Below are 12,219 nucleotides of genomic sequence, written 5' to 3'. Positions count from 1 at the left end.
TAAACATAAATTAATTAGAAAATGCAAAATAATTATGAAATAAAAGGTATTTGTTTGTAAGATGCTCCTGTTAGTCTCTCAGCACCCGTCAGCATTCATTATAAATAAATTCCAAATGGTATTTTATTAATTTCTATATGTACTTCCTGTGTGCGGGGCGCCGGCCTAATGGGAGTCAATGTAAGCCCACAAACTTTTGACAAGCACATGACCTGAAGCTGCTCTCTCATTGGCTTCCGTCAGTTTTCCCACGGGGCGCAGCTCAGGGCAGTCAGCTACAGCTGAGTCCATTGCTTCAGCACTAAAAGAGCGTCTTGCTGCCATCCTTCCTGAGGATCATAAAGGTAAGCTCATCTCCCAGGCTTATGATGGAGCCAGTGTGATGAGGGGTGCCACTGCAGGTGTGCAGAGGAAAATACAGGATGTGTATCCAAATGCCCACTACATCCACTGCTACGCACATCAGCTCAACCTGATAATGCAACAGGCCACCTCTCACATATCCAAGGTCAGAATTTTTTTCCCAACCAACTCATGGTCCTCCTCTGTACGTGTCCTCTTGATGGGTTTTGTCTTCTTCACAGGTCTTGTCCCTCCTTGAAAACAGAGATACAATGGTAGAAAAGTTCACTTAAAGCACTGCATCTTTGAACACTTTAAGAAAACCACATTTTCAAATACATTTTCAACATTCAATTTTTTTTTCCAGGTATGATGAGGATATTGATTCGTGTATCTTGCATCAAATTATATATAAACACACAACAAAATTACAGCAACTGTCCCTGGTGCAGACATTGAAGAAAGAAAGTTGAGGTAAAAGTTAAATAGACAAGTTAGAGCACAGCTTAAAAACCAATGAATGACAGAGTAAAAGTACTCTGATATTAAAAGAAGTTTATAATTAAAAAAAAATTAAATTAAAAAAAATTGTAAATTGTGTTTTAAGTGGATTGTTACACCCACTGAAACAGGTTATTGGTCAAATACCTTTTCTTGGCTGTGATGAGATATCAGACTCATGGTCCTCCTCTGTCCAGGTCCTTGATCTATCCGTAGGCAAACAGATTGACAGTATAATGTTTTAAAAAGAGTGCCGGGGGAGAACATCCCAAAGCATTTATCCATACAACGGGTGGTGTTGGTAACAGCCCATAAAACTACCCAAAAAATTCCTTCATACTGCTTGTCCGCTGCAATCCAAGTGTCTCGAAGCCATGACATACACAGTTGACTTAAAACATAATTCAGTAAATTTCTGTAGCCTAAATATTAACTGTAGCCTGTTCGCCTGTAGAGGATTAAAAAACTACACTGGATTTCTCATCAGCATGAGGGTGAGTAGATAATGATTGAATTGACTTGGGATGAACCGTTCCTTTAAAATACCTCTGGTTAGCTGTGATGAAGCATCAGACTCCTGGTCCTCCGCTGTAGGTGTCCTCTCAACAGGTCTGTTCTTTTTCACTGGTCTTAGACCTTCAAGGAAAAACATAAAAATGCAATGTTAGAAAAGCTCACTTGAAGCACTGAATGTACTAAATCATCCTCTCCATGGACTATGAGAACACAAGCCATGCCAACATTGACCTGTTTTGTTTTTAACTATATAGCAGGGTTGATACCCCACCCAAGGACCCCAAAACTGACACAAATTAGACTTTAGACCCCCATTAGATAAAAGCTTTAGATGTTTTACATACATAAAGTTTATTATACCCATGACAAAATAGTCATACATTCTGTAATTGTGTTATGGTGTGAACAAGTGAAAACAAATTATTCCCCTTCTTGCTGGGAACACCCAGGAACCCCTGGGAGTGCCCAGACCCCACTTCGAGAACCACTGGTTCAGTGAATGTACCTGATGAGTTAGAGGATAGACTCGACATCACATCTTCATCTTCACTTCCAGATAGAGAGCCGTCTTCAGGTACTTCCTCTGAATAAACAAAGCAAAAAATGTTGTGAACCAGCATGACAAACCTATGACACATTTAAACCATCACAAATTAAAATGATAAAAATAGTGTGTGCAAGGTGAGGTTTTACCAGTTGGATCAACGTTGATCTCGTCCAATGTCATGCCTTTAAATTGTGATAGCTCTCCTCTCTGACAGGCCATAAGCAACTTTGCAATTTTGGCATATGGTTTAAAACAGTACAAACAGTAGTGCCTCTTATTGTACACTGTACCACCATTGTTTTTCTTTTTCAGCCTCAAGACTTTTACATCCATGTCACTGGAGGATTCTGATAACTCACTATCTGCCATGGATTGGGAAGAGGAAGATGTGCTCTGTCTGCATTTAACAGGCTTGACACGATCTTTCTTCAAGTGTAGAACATCCAAGTTATTTGATGAACTGTAGTTTCTTGGAGACTTGAGCAGTTTGAGTTCTTCCTCCGATACTTCTGATTCTGGTGTAGAACTCGGCACATACTCATCCTCACTTATTTCACTGCTTGTCATTGATTTATATTCAGAGATCCCAAGCATTTTCCTTGTAAGCTAGAAAAGAAAAAGTCAGATGGGACTCAATTAGTAAGTTTTTAAAGAATATTTCCCACTTCAATTTTCCAATTACGCCTTTCCCATCAACAATAATATAGTTCGTAATTTTGTCATCACAACTGATTTCAAAATACACACTGGTTTGTCTGCAAACTTACAAAGACACTCTCAGTTCTCTTCAGTGGAGGAACATCTGGGTCTGAAGGGCACTGGTCCGTTTCCTGAAAGAGTTACCAAAAACATACTCTCAAATACAATTTCCAATTACAGAATAATCCATTTTTACATTGTGTTAAGATAGAGCTATAGCTTATAAATACAATGACAACTATTAATAACAATTGAGCTTTCGCTGTTACAAAGAAAAATAAACTATAATAAGTAAGAAATGGAGAACCAGCTGTGTGACAACCAAAAAGTCTAATATATACAGTGGGTAATGAAAGTATTCAGACCCTCTTCAATTTTTCACTATTTCTTATGTTGAAGCCTTGTGTCAAAGTAAAAAAAATTCAAATTTCTCCTCATGAATCTCCACTCAGTACCTCACGAGGACAGCCCAAACCCAGAATTTTAGAATTTTTTGCAAATCAATTAAAAAAGAAAATCTGAAATATCACATGAACATAACTATTCAGACCCTTTGCTGTCACACTCATGTAGGTCATTCAGGTGCCGTCCATTCAGTTTGAAAAATTTAAGAGGGTCTGAACACTTTCATTACTTTCATTGTTTTTTTTGTCAAAAAATCCTAACTATCCCTTGCTCCTCCCTCGCTATCAGCTGGCTCTTTTCTCTTCAATACTGTTCATTCCTCAAGTTTAAACATTAAAGAACCAATGTAATTGTCATTCAATGTGACAATATGTCACTGAATTTCTGATCAATATCAAATTAATTTCACCAATAAAATATGTTTATTTGCCACCCGGGTGCGCTACCACATTTTTTTAACTTGCTAGCAGTACAACTTAAAAAAGTAAGCGTACAGCCCTGATTAGTGTTCACCGCCAAATACGTTTTCTCTCTCTTTCTCTCTCCCCCAATTTGAGTACCTGCTTGCATCTGTGGCATCACTCTTTATGTGCGACATCCCCTGCACTTACCTCCTCTGGCTCGCCTGTCTTCTCTCCCTCCTCCTGATCTTCTGACTTTTCAGGGGGGGGTCTGGCCCTGCAAATGAGGTCAGCACATGCAAAATACCAGTCAGCCCTGACATAATTAAGCATGTATGCCCGAAAAATATCTCGTGCTCAGACACTAGGTTAGCCAGAATATGCCAGGTTTTGGCCATCAAGTGTAATTGACAGGCATATGAAAATATCAATGGCCAAAATGTTCAGCAGGAAATATGCCAAATAAATAAATAACAATGAATTAATGGTAGCCGGTTTTAAATAGCCTAATATTGTGTGAGCTGTAAGATATGTTGCAAATATTAACGTATATATATACTTTGCAAAAGTTAGGTTTTTCCTCTGAATTCAGGTTGCACTTTGCAGCCACAGCCCTGCCGTTAAAGCTGACATCCCTTGGCCAATTTTTTTTAATCAAACGATGGTGAAATAAGTATTGCAGTTGAGGCCAGTAAGGCCACATAAAAGGGTCAAGCTCTTCTGCTCCTCAATAACAGAAAATTGGACAGCAGCCTTTCCAAACACAATGTTTTAACCAGAATGGCAGGAGAAATTAAAATTGTTAAGACATGAAAATGTAGAAGGAATAGACAAAACGTTCTGCAGTATTTGTGAGATGGCAGGTAGGACAAAATGTTTTACCAAACGATCTATCAATCTGACCACACATTTAACACAGCAGGAAAGTGCGATGAAACAGCACTGTGATTAAGCTACCTGGTCCAAGAAAGACGCACTGACCTGCAGCTGAAAGCCGTTTACCACATGACTACCGTATATTATTTTTAGAATGAAGTGCCTCTTCATTTCATGGCTTTTTAGGCTATTTACATCCTACAAAACCAAAATTTTTTCACAGACAACATCAGATGGTTATTCAAACTTACACTGATGGGTTTGTTTACATCAAGGAAGCAGACATGTTTATAAAAGTAGCTGTAATACAAAGTCATGCAAAGTCTTTTGAAAGTCACGCTCAGTGAATTTACAGCTAGTCTGAAGCTCAGTGTATTTACAGCTAGTCTGAAGCGTTCCTGTAGATTAATCCAACCAAGTAATATGAACTCAGAGGCACAATGTTTTGGTAGCATACTGGTAAGTATTTTCTCAATAATGGCTGAATATTTAGATGATTTTGAGGATATGGAAGATGACTTTGAATACGGTGGCTGCTACTTTTACAAACATGTCTGCTTCCTTGAAGTAAACAACCCCATCAGTGTAAGTTTGAATAGCCATCTGAAGTTGTCTGTGAAAAAAATTGCAGTTTTGTGAGATGTAAATAGCCTAAACAGCCTAAGATCCGTCCGCTCCCATTAAAAGCTGCAGTGGTGATGCAGGGACAGAGGGAACTACTGCATCATAGGAGCAATTCAAAAAAATCTTCAGATGCATTCTTTTAAACCTTGAATAAAAAATAAAAAAAGGCTACTTGTTATATTTTATTGTTGTATGCTAACTAAGGTCGCAAAGTTTGTGACGAGTTCATTCTGCTGAATATTTTTAATAAAATAACCTACATTTGTTGGATCATAGCATTTGTGTTTTGTTATATTACTATTTAAAGACTATTAAATTGCTATTTAAAATATGACTTGTAGGTATTGGAATATTTGCAGGCCTCCATCTCACCTCACTGTTCTTCTCCTTGGTAATGAGCAGGTCCATGTCTATCAGCTGGTTGGTATTAATGGTAGTAGTGTTAGTCTCCTCTGGGGGCAAATCCACCTTGAGCTGCTGAGACAGACCAGGGGCTGTGGACCCGAGCTGCTGCTGCTTTTGGTGGTCCACAGCTCCTAGCTAGATGAAAGAGTGGAAGAGGAGAGGATGACAGGAGGAGAGGAAGCAAGGAGAGGAGAGGAGAGGAAGCAAGGAGAGGAGACAAGGAGGTGAGGCAAGGAGAAACTTCATAACGAAGTCACCACTTGGGCACAGCACAAGGCTTTTGAAGAATAATTTGTCCTGTGTGATCTTTTAGTGTTTACTCTATATGCTTTCAAAAGTGGCACAGTGCTATAGCTGATAATGCCACTGATACAATTTTACATTAGTAAGCATGACAAACGCAAACTACTGTTTAAAAATGCTGCAGGTCTTTACAATGGTTAACAGCTCTGTGGTAAAATGCATCCTCTCTTCTGCCCTCCTCCCTCTGCTGCTGCTGCTGCTCGGACTCACTGCTGCTGGTAGAGAAGAGGAGCAGGCTGCTGTCAGCCTAAAAAAAGACGTATTTTAAGATACTTAGCTAATTAGACTCAATCGCTACATACAGTAAATGTCTGCTTTGAGTCTGTTCATAACAGTTCTTATCAGTATAATGAGCTCTGTATTGTTTGAAAACTGGCTCGTACTTCATCTCAATTACAGATTTTCTTGCACTTAAGACAGCAAGGAGCTGTACTTGACTCGAGTAAAGTGAAATGTGAAACCTAAAGTCTGTTTCATCCTGTCGGCTGTTTTATGTGTGGAGCTCAGCCTAACCTCCTACAGACAGAGCAGAGGAGAGAGACGGAGCTCGCAGCAAAACTCCCATTTTAGTTCGCATAGAATAATCTTTAATAGCATATGTAGTCAAAACTGTCGCACTGTAACGTTACAGCCCTGAATAAATGGTGCAAACTGGAGCAAGTCACACGAATAATAATTATACGAATAATTACATAATACGTTGTTGCTTATAAACAGAGGCCTTAGGAAAAGAGGCTATAGTTAAGAGGAACAGTCAGATAAAACACCTGTAGTTTACTGTATTAGCCGACAGATTACAGATTACACTACAACACTTGGTTTGGAAGAAAGGCATTTTTCACAATTTCTGAAAATTTTTATTAGGAATATTAATCAATAACTTCACTGTCACCAAACTCTCTACACACTTCATTGGTCTGCTACAGATTAAACAGATGAAAAATGTCTTCCTTTTTAATTGTCTTAAAGGTGTAGTTAGCGATGTGGGAGAAAACGAGTAGAGAGGTTGATGATATTTCAAGTGTAAAAGAATACAGACCCACCCCTCCCTTCATACTCCACCACGGGCTCCACCCCCGAATTTCATGGACGCGCATTGTCATGGAAACGGCCGTAGAAACAGCGCAGCTGAAATAGCTAAGTTGTGGGTTAGCACACTGCTAAGCCATGAAGCTAAGGTTAGCTGACCCGTCAGACAACTGTACCCACAACTCGACTGCTATCATAAATAGATAACATCACAACAACAGTACATTTTAGCAGATTAGACAATATGATGAATGCCCGACGGCTGTTACTGTTATGTGAAGCACCGCAAAGCTAATGTTGCTCACCTGTCCAGCAGAAAGATGGCGACCTCCGCGTCCGTTTTCCTTCCAGCGTCGGAAAGCCACACCGATGTTGACCCGGCTCTTCGCCCTTTCATGGTCCTAGCCCTTCTTTTTTAATTTATGCTCCTCCGACCGTTTTCTCTTCGGTTGTTTTTCAGCCATCACGAATCTTACTCTAACTGCGCACGTTACGCAACCTCCTACTCCCCCCCATACGTCTGACCTGTGCACGAGTATGAAAATTAGGTTGTAGCTCGTTGTCTATCTTACTACGGTTAAAAATATGCATGTTTTGAGTTTTAACAACGTTTCACTTAAGAGTTATTGATCCCGGAAGTTCAAATCTGCCAATATCTTTCCAACTTTACCACAGTCTTAGCCTTAGCAGGGCAGTTAGCTAACGCTAACTGGCTTATGCTAACTACTCCATTCACGAGTAATATCGCTGTTTATCATAACCTATCGATTAAAAATCATGACATATTAAAGCAAAAATATGAGAACTTAAAATCTTCCCAGCTGCTGGTGCTGAGTTAGACATGTATTGTGATGAGTCCGTAGCAAAGAGCATTGCTCTGCTGCAGGCTGCAGGTGCAGACCAGCGGTGCCCTTTGAAGCTGATGGGCCATTAATTAAGGCTCGACAGAGGACCACACAATATTTCTCCACTTCTCAACTGTGACTCACAGGGTAGTTTTACAGACTAGTGTTGCAAATAACTGATGTTTCACATTTAACACTAAAGTAAACTGCAAAATAGAAAATTGTTAACATTAAAGTCTCTCTCCTTCACCAAAGTTTCACTATACTAGTGGTGGACACTAACTAAGTACTTTTACTTTAGTATTTTGAAGTACTTTTAGCCTACTTTACTAGTATTTCCATTTTATGAAACTTTATACTTACAATCCACTACATTTCAGAGGGAAATACTGTACTTTCAAAACCTTTGCTTTTTATTGACATAAATCATCTAGATGCAGTGTAATTACTAGTTTAGCTGTACTAGATATTTGATATATTCAATAGATTGAATATATCAAATATCTAGTACCCTCAAGTTGTTGACTAAATTAATAGTAGCCTATAATTAAAAGTATAAATTTTCCCATTTCATGGACACAAGCCAGCCCAGGCCTAGTTTCAGAGAGCACTTTGGAGGCCCAGTATATAAAATGAAGCTTTTTGTTTGTTTGTTGGTTTGTTTTTAGTGGTAATAGTGACCAAAATGAGTCACCCTCAGACAATACTGCTGATAACCTAGGGCATATGCTTGGAGGAAGGCCTGAAGAGTGTGGGTTAGGGTTGGGTTAAAATGCAGCGCTTTAAAAAGAGCACTATGAGGGGCACAGGCTCTCGGGGGCTCTGAGTATTCAAAAAAACTCATTAAAAACCAAAAAGGGCTCATGAAAGCCCCATTAAAAGAATTTTAAAAATGTTATAAAATGTATAGGACTTACTGGGCCACAGAGAGGAATTATTGTGATTAAACAAAGTCCTTCAGTTACCCAGGGTCCTTGAAGGAATACCATCAATAGGCTTCATCATATGTGGTTTGAATTAAGAAATCTGATGAAACAATGTATACTGCTAGATGAATAATATAAAGGAATAAGCACTAATCAAAACACACAATAGTTAAAACAACAGACAACACTCATAAAAATGCACAGAAAAGTATAGATTAAGATATACCTGTTTGCAGAGCCGGTCCTGACCTGCCTGGGGCCCTAAGCAAAATTCTGCCTGGGGCCATGACCCGTGAATAGAACCTGTACCTTATAGATAATATTATTATTATTATCAGCTGCATCAGGCCCGTTTATTTATTTACTACTACTACTACTACCACTACTACTACAAAATACTATATACTGAGATGTGCATCCATAATACCTAGCTAATTAACATTTCAATTTAATAAATTTTTTTAATGAATAGTCATCATTGCCTCCAATATCCTGCTTTAGTCCAGAGCTGTAACATACAAAAGTTGAACCTCCACAGAGACTTGATCCTCATTGTGCACAACTTAAAACTCTGTTAGACAAAACTTGAGTGTCTGTGAATTTTGAGTGTGGCTGATATGGCTCTGTCCTCTGACTGTGGTGTCTCTCAGCTGTCTGTCCCTGCTCTGAACACACTAAAAGGAAAAAAAAAGTCACAATGCCACAAGACACTTACTACAAGCAAGGAATCCCATTTTTGCCCTTTTTTGTGAAATCTTAAATCTTAAATATCTACTGTTATATGTTGCTCTCTCTTACTGTACCTTATGGTCTGCTCCTGTCTCTCCCTCTCTTTGTCTCCCTGCCTCAAGCACTTGATGTCCCTGCTTGGCATATTTACAACCGACAACGTTACATAAAGAAGCCTAATGTACAATATCAGCATTTGACTTACCCATTACAAAAGCTAAAAAACATTTGTTACGGTTTTTATCATACAGAATGAAGACTTTTAACAACTGACTTGCAGATATGCTCATACAGTGTCAACTCATAATCCAACCCAAACCCTTAGAGTAAAAGTTTTCACAAATTTATTTTAAGACCTCACATCTTGTCTCTGTCCAGCTGCTGCATTGCTGCTCTAAAACATACAAAATGGCTTCAGTGATGCACATCTAAGGTAGGCTACAGCTCCTGAGTATAAAGATGGCCCATTTTAAAATTAAACAGGAAAAAATCCACTTATTGGTCACTATGTAGTAGCATTTGTGCAGAACACTAGTGGGGTGTTCTAGTAGAGCTGATAACCTAATCATAATCTAACCCAAACCTTATAGTACTGTGGAAATAATTAAATAATTATTGAACATTTATCTGCAAATCAAGTGCAGTGAATCGTGCTCTCCCTCAACACTGATAATCAGAAACAACAGCAAGTGATAAGCTTAGAACTCAGGAAGAGTTTGGAGACAGCTAAATTAGCTTTGTTAATACTGTGTGAGCATGACAGAGGGGCCTACGTTCTCTGACTGTTTAAGGATGCTTAATTTGTTAACAGAAAAGTGCTGCTATTAGCTGTTAGCTGCTGGCTGTTAGCCGCTAACATTGACAATGACACACTGATTTAAAAAAGATAAATGCTAGCCGTTTTCCACTACAGTGATCTCTGGCTGCTGTGCTGGTACTGTAACCCAGTGGTTATCTAGCCAGTCTGTTATTCAGTGTCAATAGGCACGCTCTTTAAGAGTCACAACAGTAAGCTCTGCTTAACGGCTATAGAGCAGCGACCTCAGAGCAGGAAAGTTTGCGGATTAGCACTTGAATAATGCTGAGAGGGGAGAAGACATGGCCGAGCTGTAGCCAGTCTCTACTAGCCGTCTTTCACATCAAGTCACCACTTCTTACACTGTTTTCCTGCTAGCGTGGGTGGACCAGAGCCAGGCAGAGACCGCTGTGTCCAAGGACTTGTCGCCAGCCATCTTGAGTATCAAAAAACTTTTTCTTTCTATAGAGCTCTATAGTGTTTTTTGGGGGGTATGCAAATTTTGTTTCCTTTGCTGGGAGTTTGTTTTTTTGTCCTGGAATAAGAAATATCAAATTGCGGATCACCACAATTTGTGGAGAGGATTGAGTGTTCATCCAAGAACAAAAGAACTGATTTACTTTTGATAAACACTGAAAAGAGACTGATAGAAATGAGACATTACACAAGATTTTGAGTTGTTATATTTCATTTATATTGTTGGCATCTATTTGTGTTGCTGGAATAAGTCGGATCATTTATATTGAAGCTGAAGAGAATTTATTTTCTATTTTATTTTATTATTTTATGTCTTTTTTTTTTTTTTTGAGTGCTTGTGTCACTACAATGAAAGAACATATTTTGAGTTAAACAAACAGACACTGATTTAAAGGGAAGATACGTTCCAGTCCAAAAAATCTTTTATTTTATTTTATTGGACTTAGGTAGCATACTACTGCCAGACCCAGAATAAATTCCTGCTGAGTACATTTGAATCTGATCTCATCTTTGTTTATTGTTATTGAAAGAGGGACAAATTGATACTTGGTTACAGTACAGTGAAACATGATTTGTGTAGCTTAGTATGTGGATTTATCTGATGTATTTAAGTGTGTTGAAATGATGCTGTTTGCAAAGTCTGGCAACCTACACATAGCCTACATTTGTACATGAGATTACTTGCATATATGGTTACTTTTAACACAGTTGAACAGGTCATAGTTATGTTTCTGCCACAACTGAACCGCTTTACTAGCGATGGGATAAACAGTTCTTTTGACTGAACTGAATCACTAGAATCCGTTCATTAAAAAGATTCATTCAAAAAATGCATTCACCGGCTCATTCAGTGCTTAGCAGGAGCCCTGACTGCATAGCGCATAGTTCTCTAACTCCCTGAACTGGTAAACAGCCAAATGATCCATCATTCAGTTCATGATTCAGCCCTGATTGAGGTTCACATTCACTCTTTAACACGCTCACCGCACGTACTGAGGGACGGTGCGTTCACGGACCATAGTACACAGTCATTGGCGGGAGACACAGCGCTACTTTGAGTGGTATACATGTGCTGCATGGGAGCCCTCAGCTCTGTGCGCAGTACATTCACTGAACATGCTACACGGATGTTGGCAAGTTGACACAGGACTAATTTTAGCAGTAGGCTACGGTAACTGAACTTGAATCAAGTCCTCCGCCCTGAGTGGCAGTTCTCTCTGTGTGCAGTACGCAAGTGACACAGCGCTACTTTCAGCATAGTACATGAACGTGAATCACGTCCTCAGCGACAGTTCTCTCTGTGTGCAGTACGTTCGCGAGTGACACAACACTACTCTCAACAGTAAGTTCACTGAACGAGTCAGCGCTGACTGGTGGTGCGTTTACTGTTTCACAACTGCGTTTCACAACTGAAAAACAGCACAAAATTATTCAATTAAGAAAACCACAAGATCTATAATTATCTAAATGCACAAATGTTAAACTTTTAGGGGCTGAACCCACCACCCAATACCTCACCAACTCTGCCAGTAAAATTCAAAGCACAAAGAAAAGAGAACTGTAATGAGCGTACAAAATTAAACAAATAATCAAACAAAAGCGAACTCTATTAAATTCTCATGAGATAAGAGGCCCAAAATGTAATAATCAGGTAACAAAAATTGTATAAGAGGATAATGAACACATTCTAATGACAAAAATGGCATTCAGTCACATAAAAAGTTCACACACTGAAAAAACAGTGCTGCTGGGGACTTAGTTCATACACTGTAATGACAGGTTTGGCCTCCGGGAGTGC

General features: G+C 39.1%; 1 protein-coding gene across 1 annotated transcript in view; it reads right to left on the bottom strand.

Annotated features, from left to right (window-relative positions):
- Nucleotides 1-301: 301 nt before the first annotated feature.
- Nucleotides 302-12,219, bottom strand: part of LOC138593609 (carnitine O-acetyltransferase-like) — a 30,419-nt gene continuing 18,501 nt past the window's right edge. The window contains exons 14-19 of the mRNA XM_069664680.1: nucleotides 5,284-5,451; nucleotides 2,674-2,736; nucleotides 2,266-2,512; nucleotides 1,390-1,479; nucleotides 500-596; nucleotides 302-395 (exon numbers count right to left, since the gene is read on the bottom strand). Coding sequence (XP_069520781.1) covers nucleotides 302-395; nucleotides 500-596; nucleotides 1,390-1,479; nucleotides 2,266-2,512; nucleotides 2,674-2,736; nucleotides 5,284-5,451 — 759 coding nt within the window. The remainder of the gene's footprint in view (nucleotides 396-499; nucleotides 597-1,389; nucleotides 1,480-2,265; nucleotides 2,513-2,673; nucleotides 2,737-5,283; nucleotides 5,452-12,219) is intronic.

Source organism: Semicossyphus pulcher, unplaced genomic scaffold (genome assembly GCF_022749685.1).
Source record: "Semicossyphus pulcher isolate SPU_LCO1_2020_fin unplaced genomic scaffold, fSemPul1.0.p SCAF_16, whole genome shotgun sequence".
In the NCBI taxonomy this organism is placed as follows: Eukaryota; Metazoa; Chordata; class Actinopteri; order Labriformes; family Labridae; genus Semicossyphus; species Semicossyphus pulcher.
This window is presented reverse-complemented; position numbering and strand designations above follow the sequence as displayed.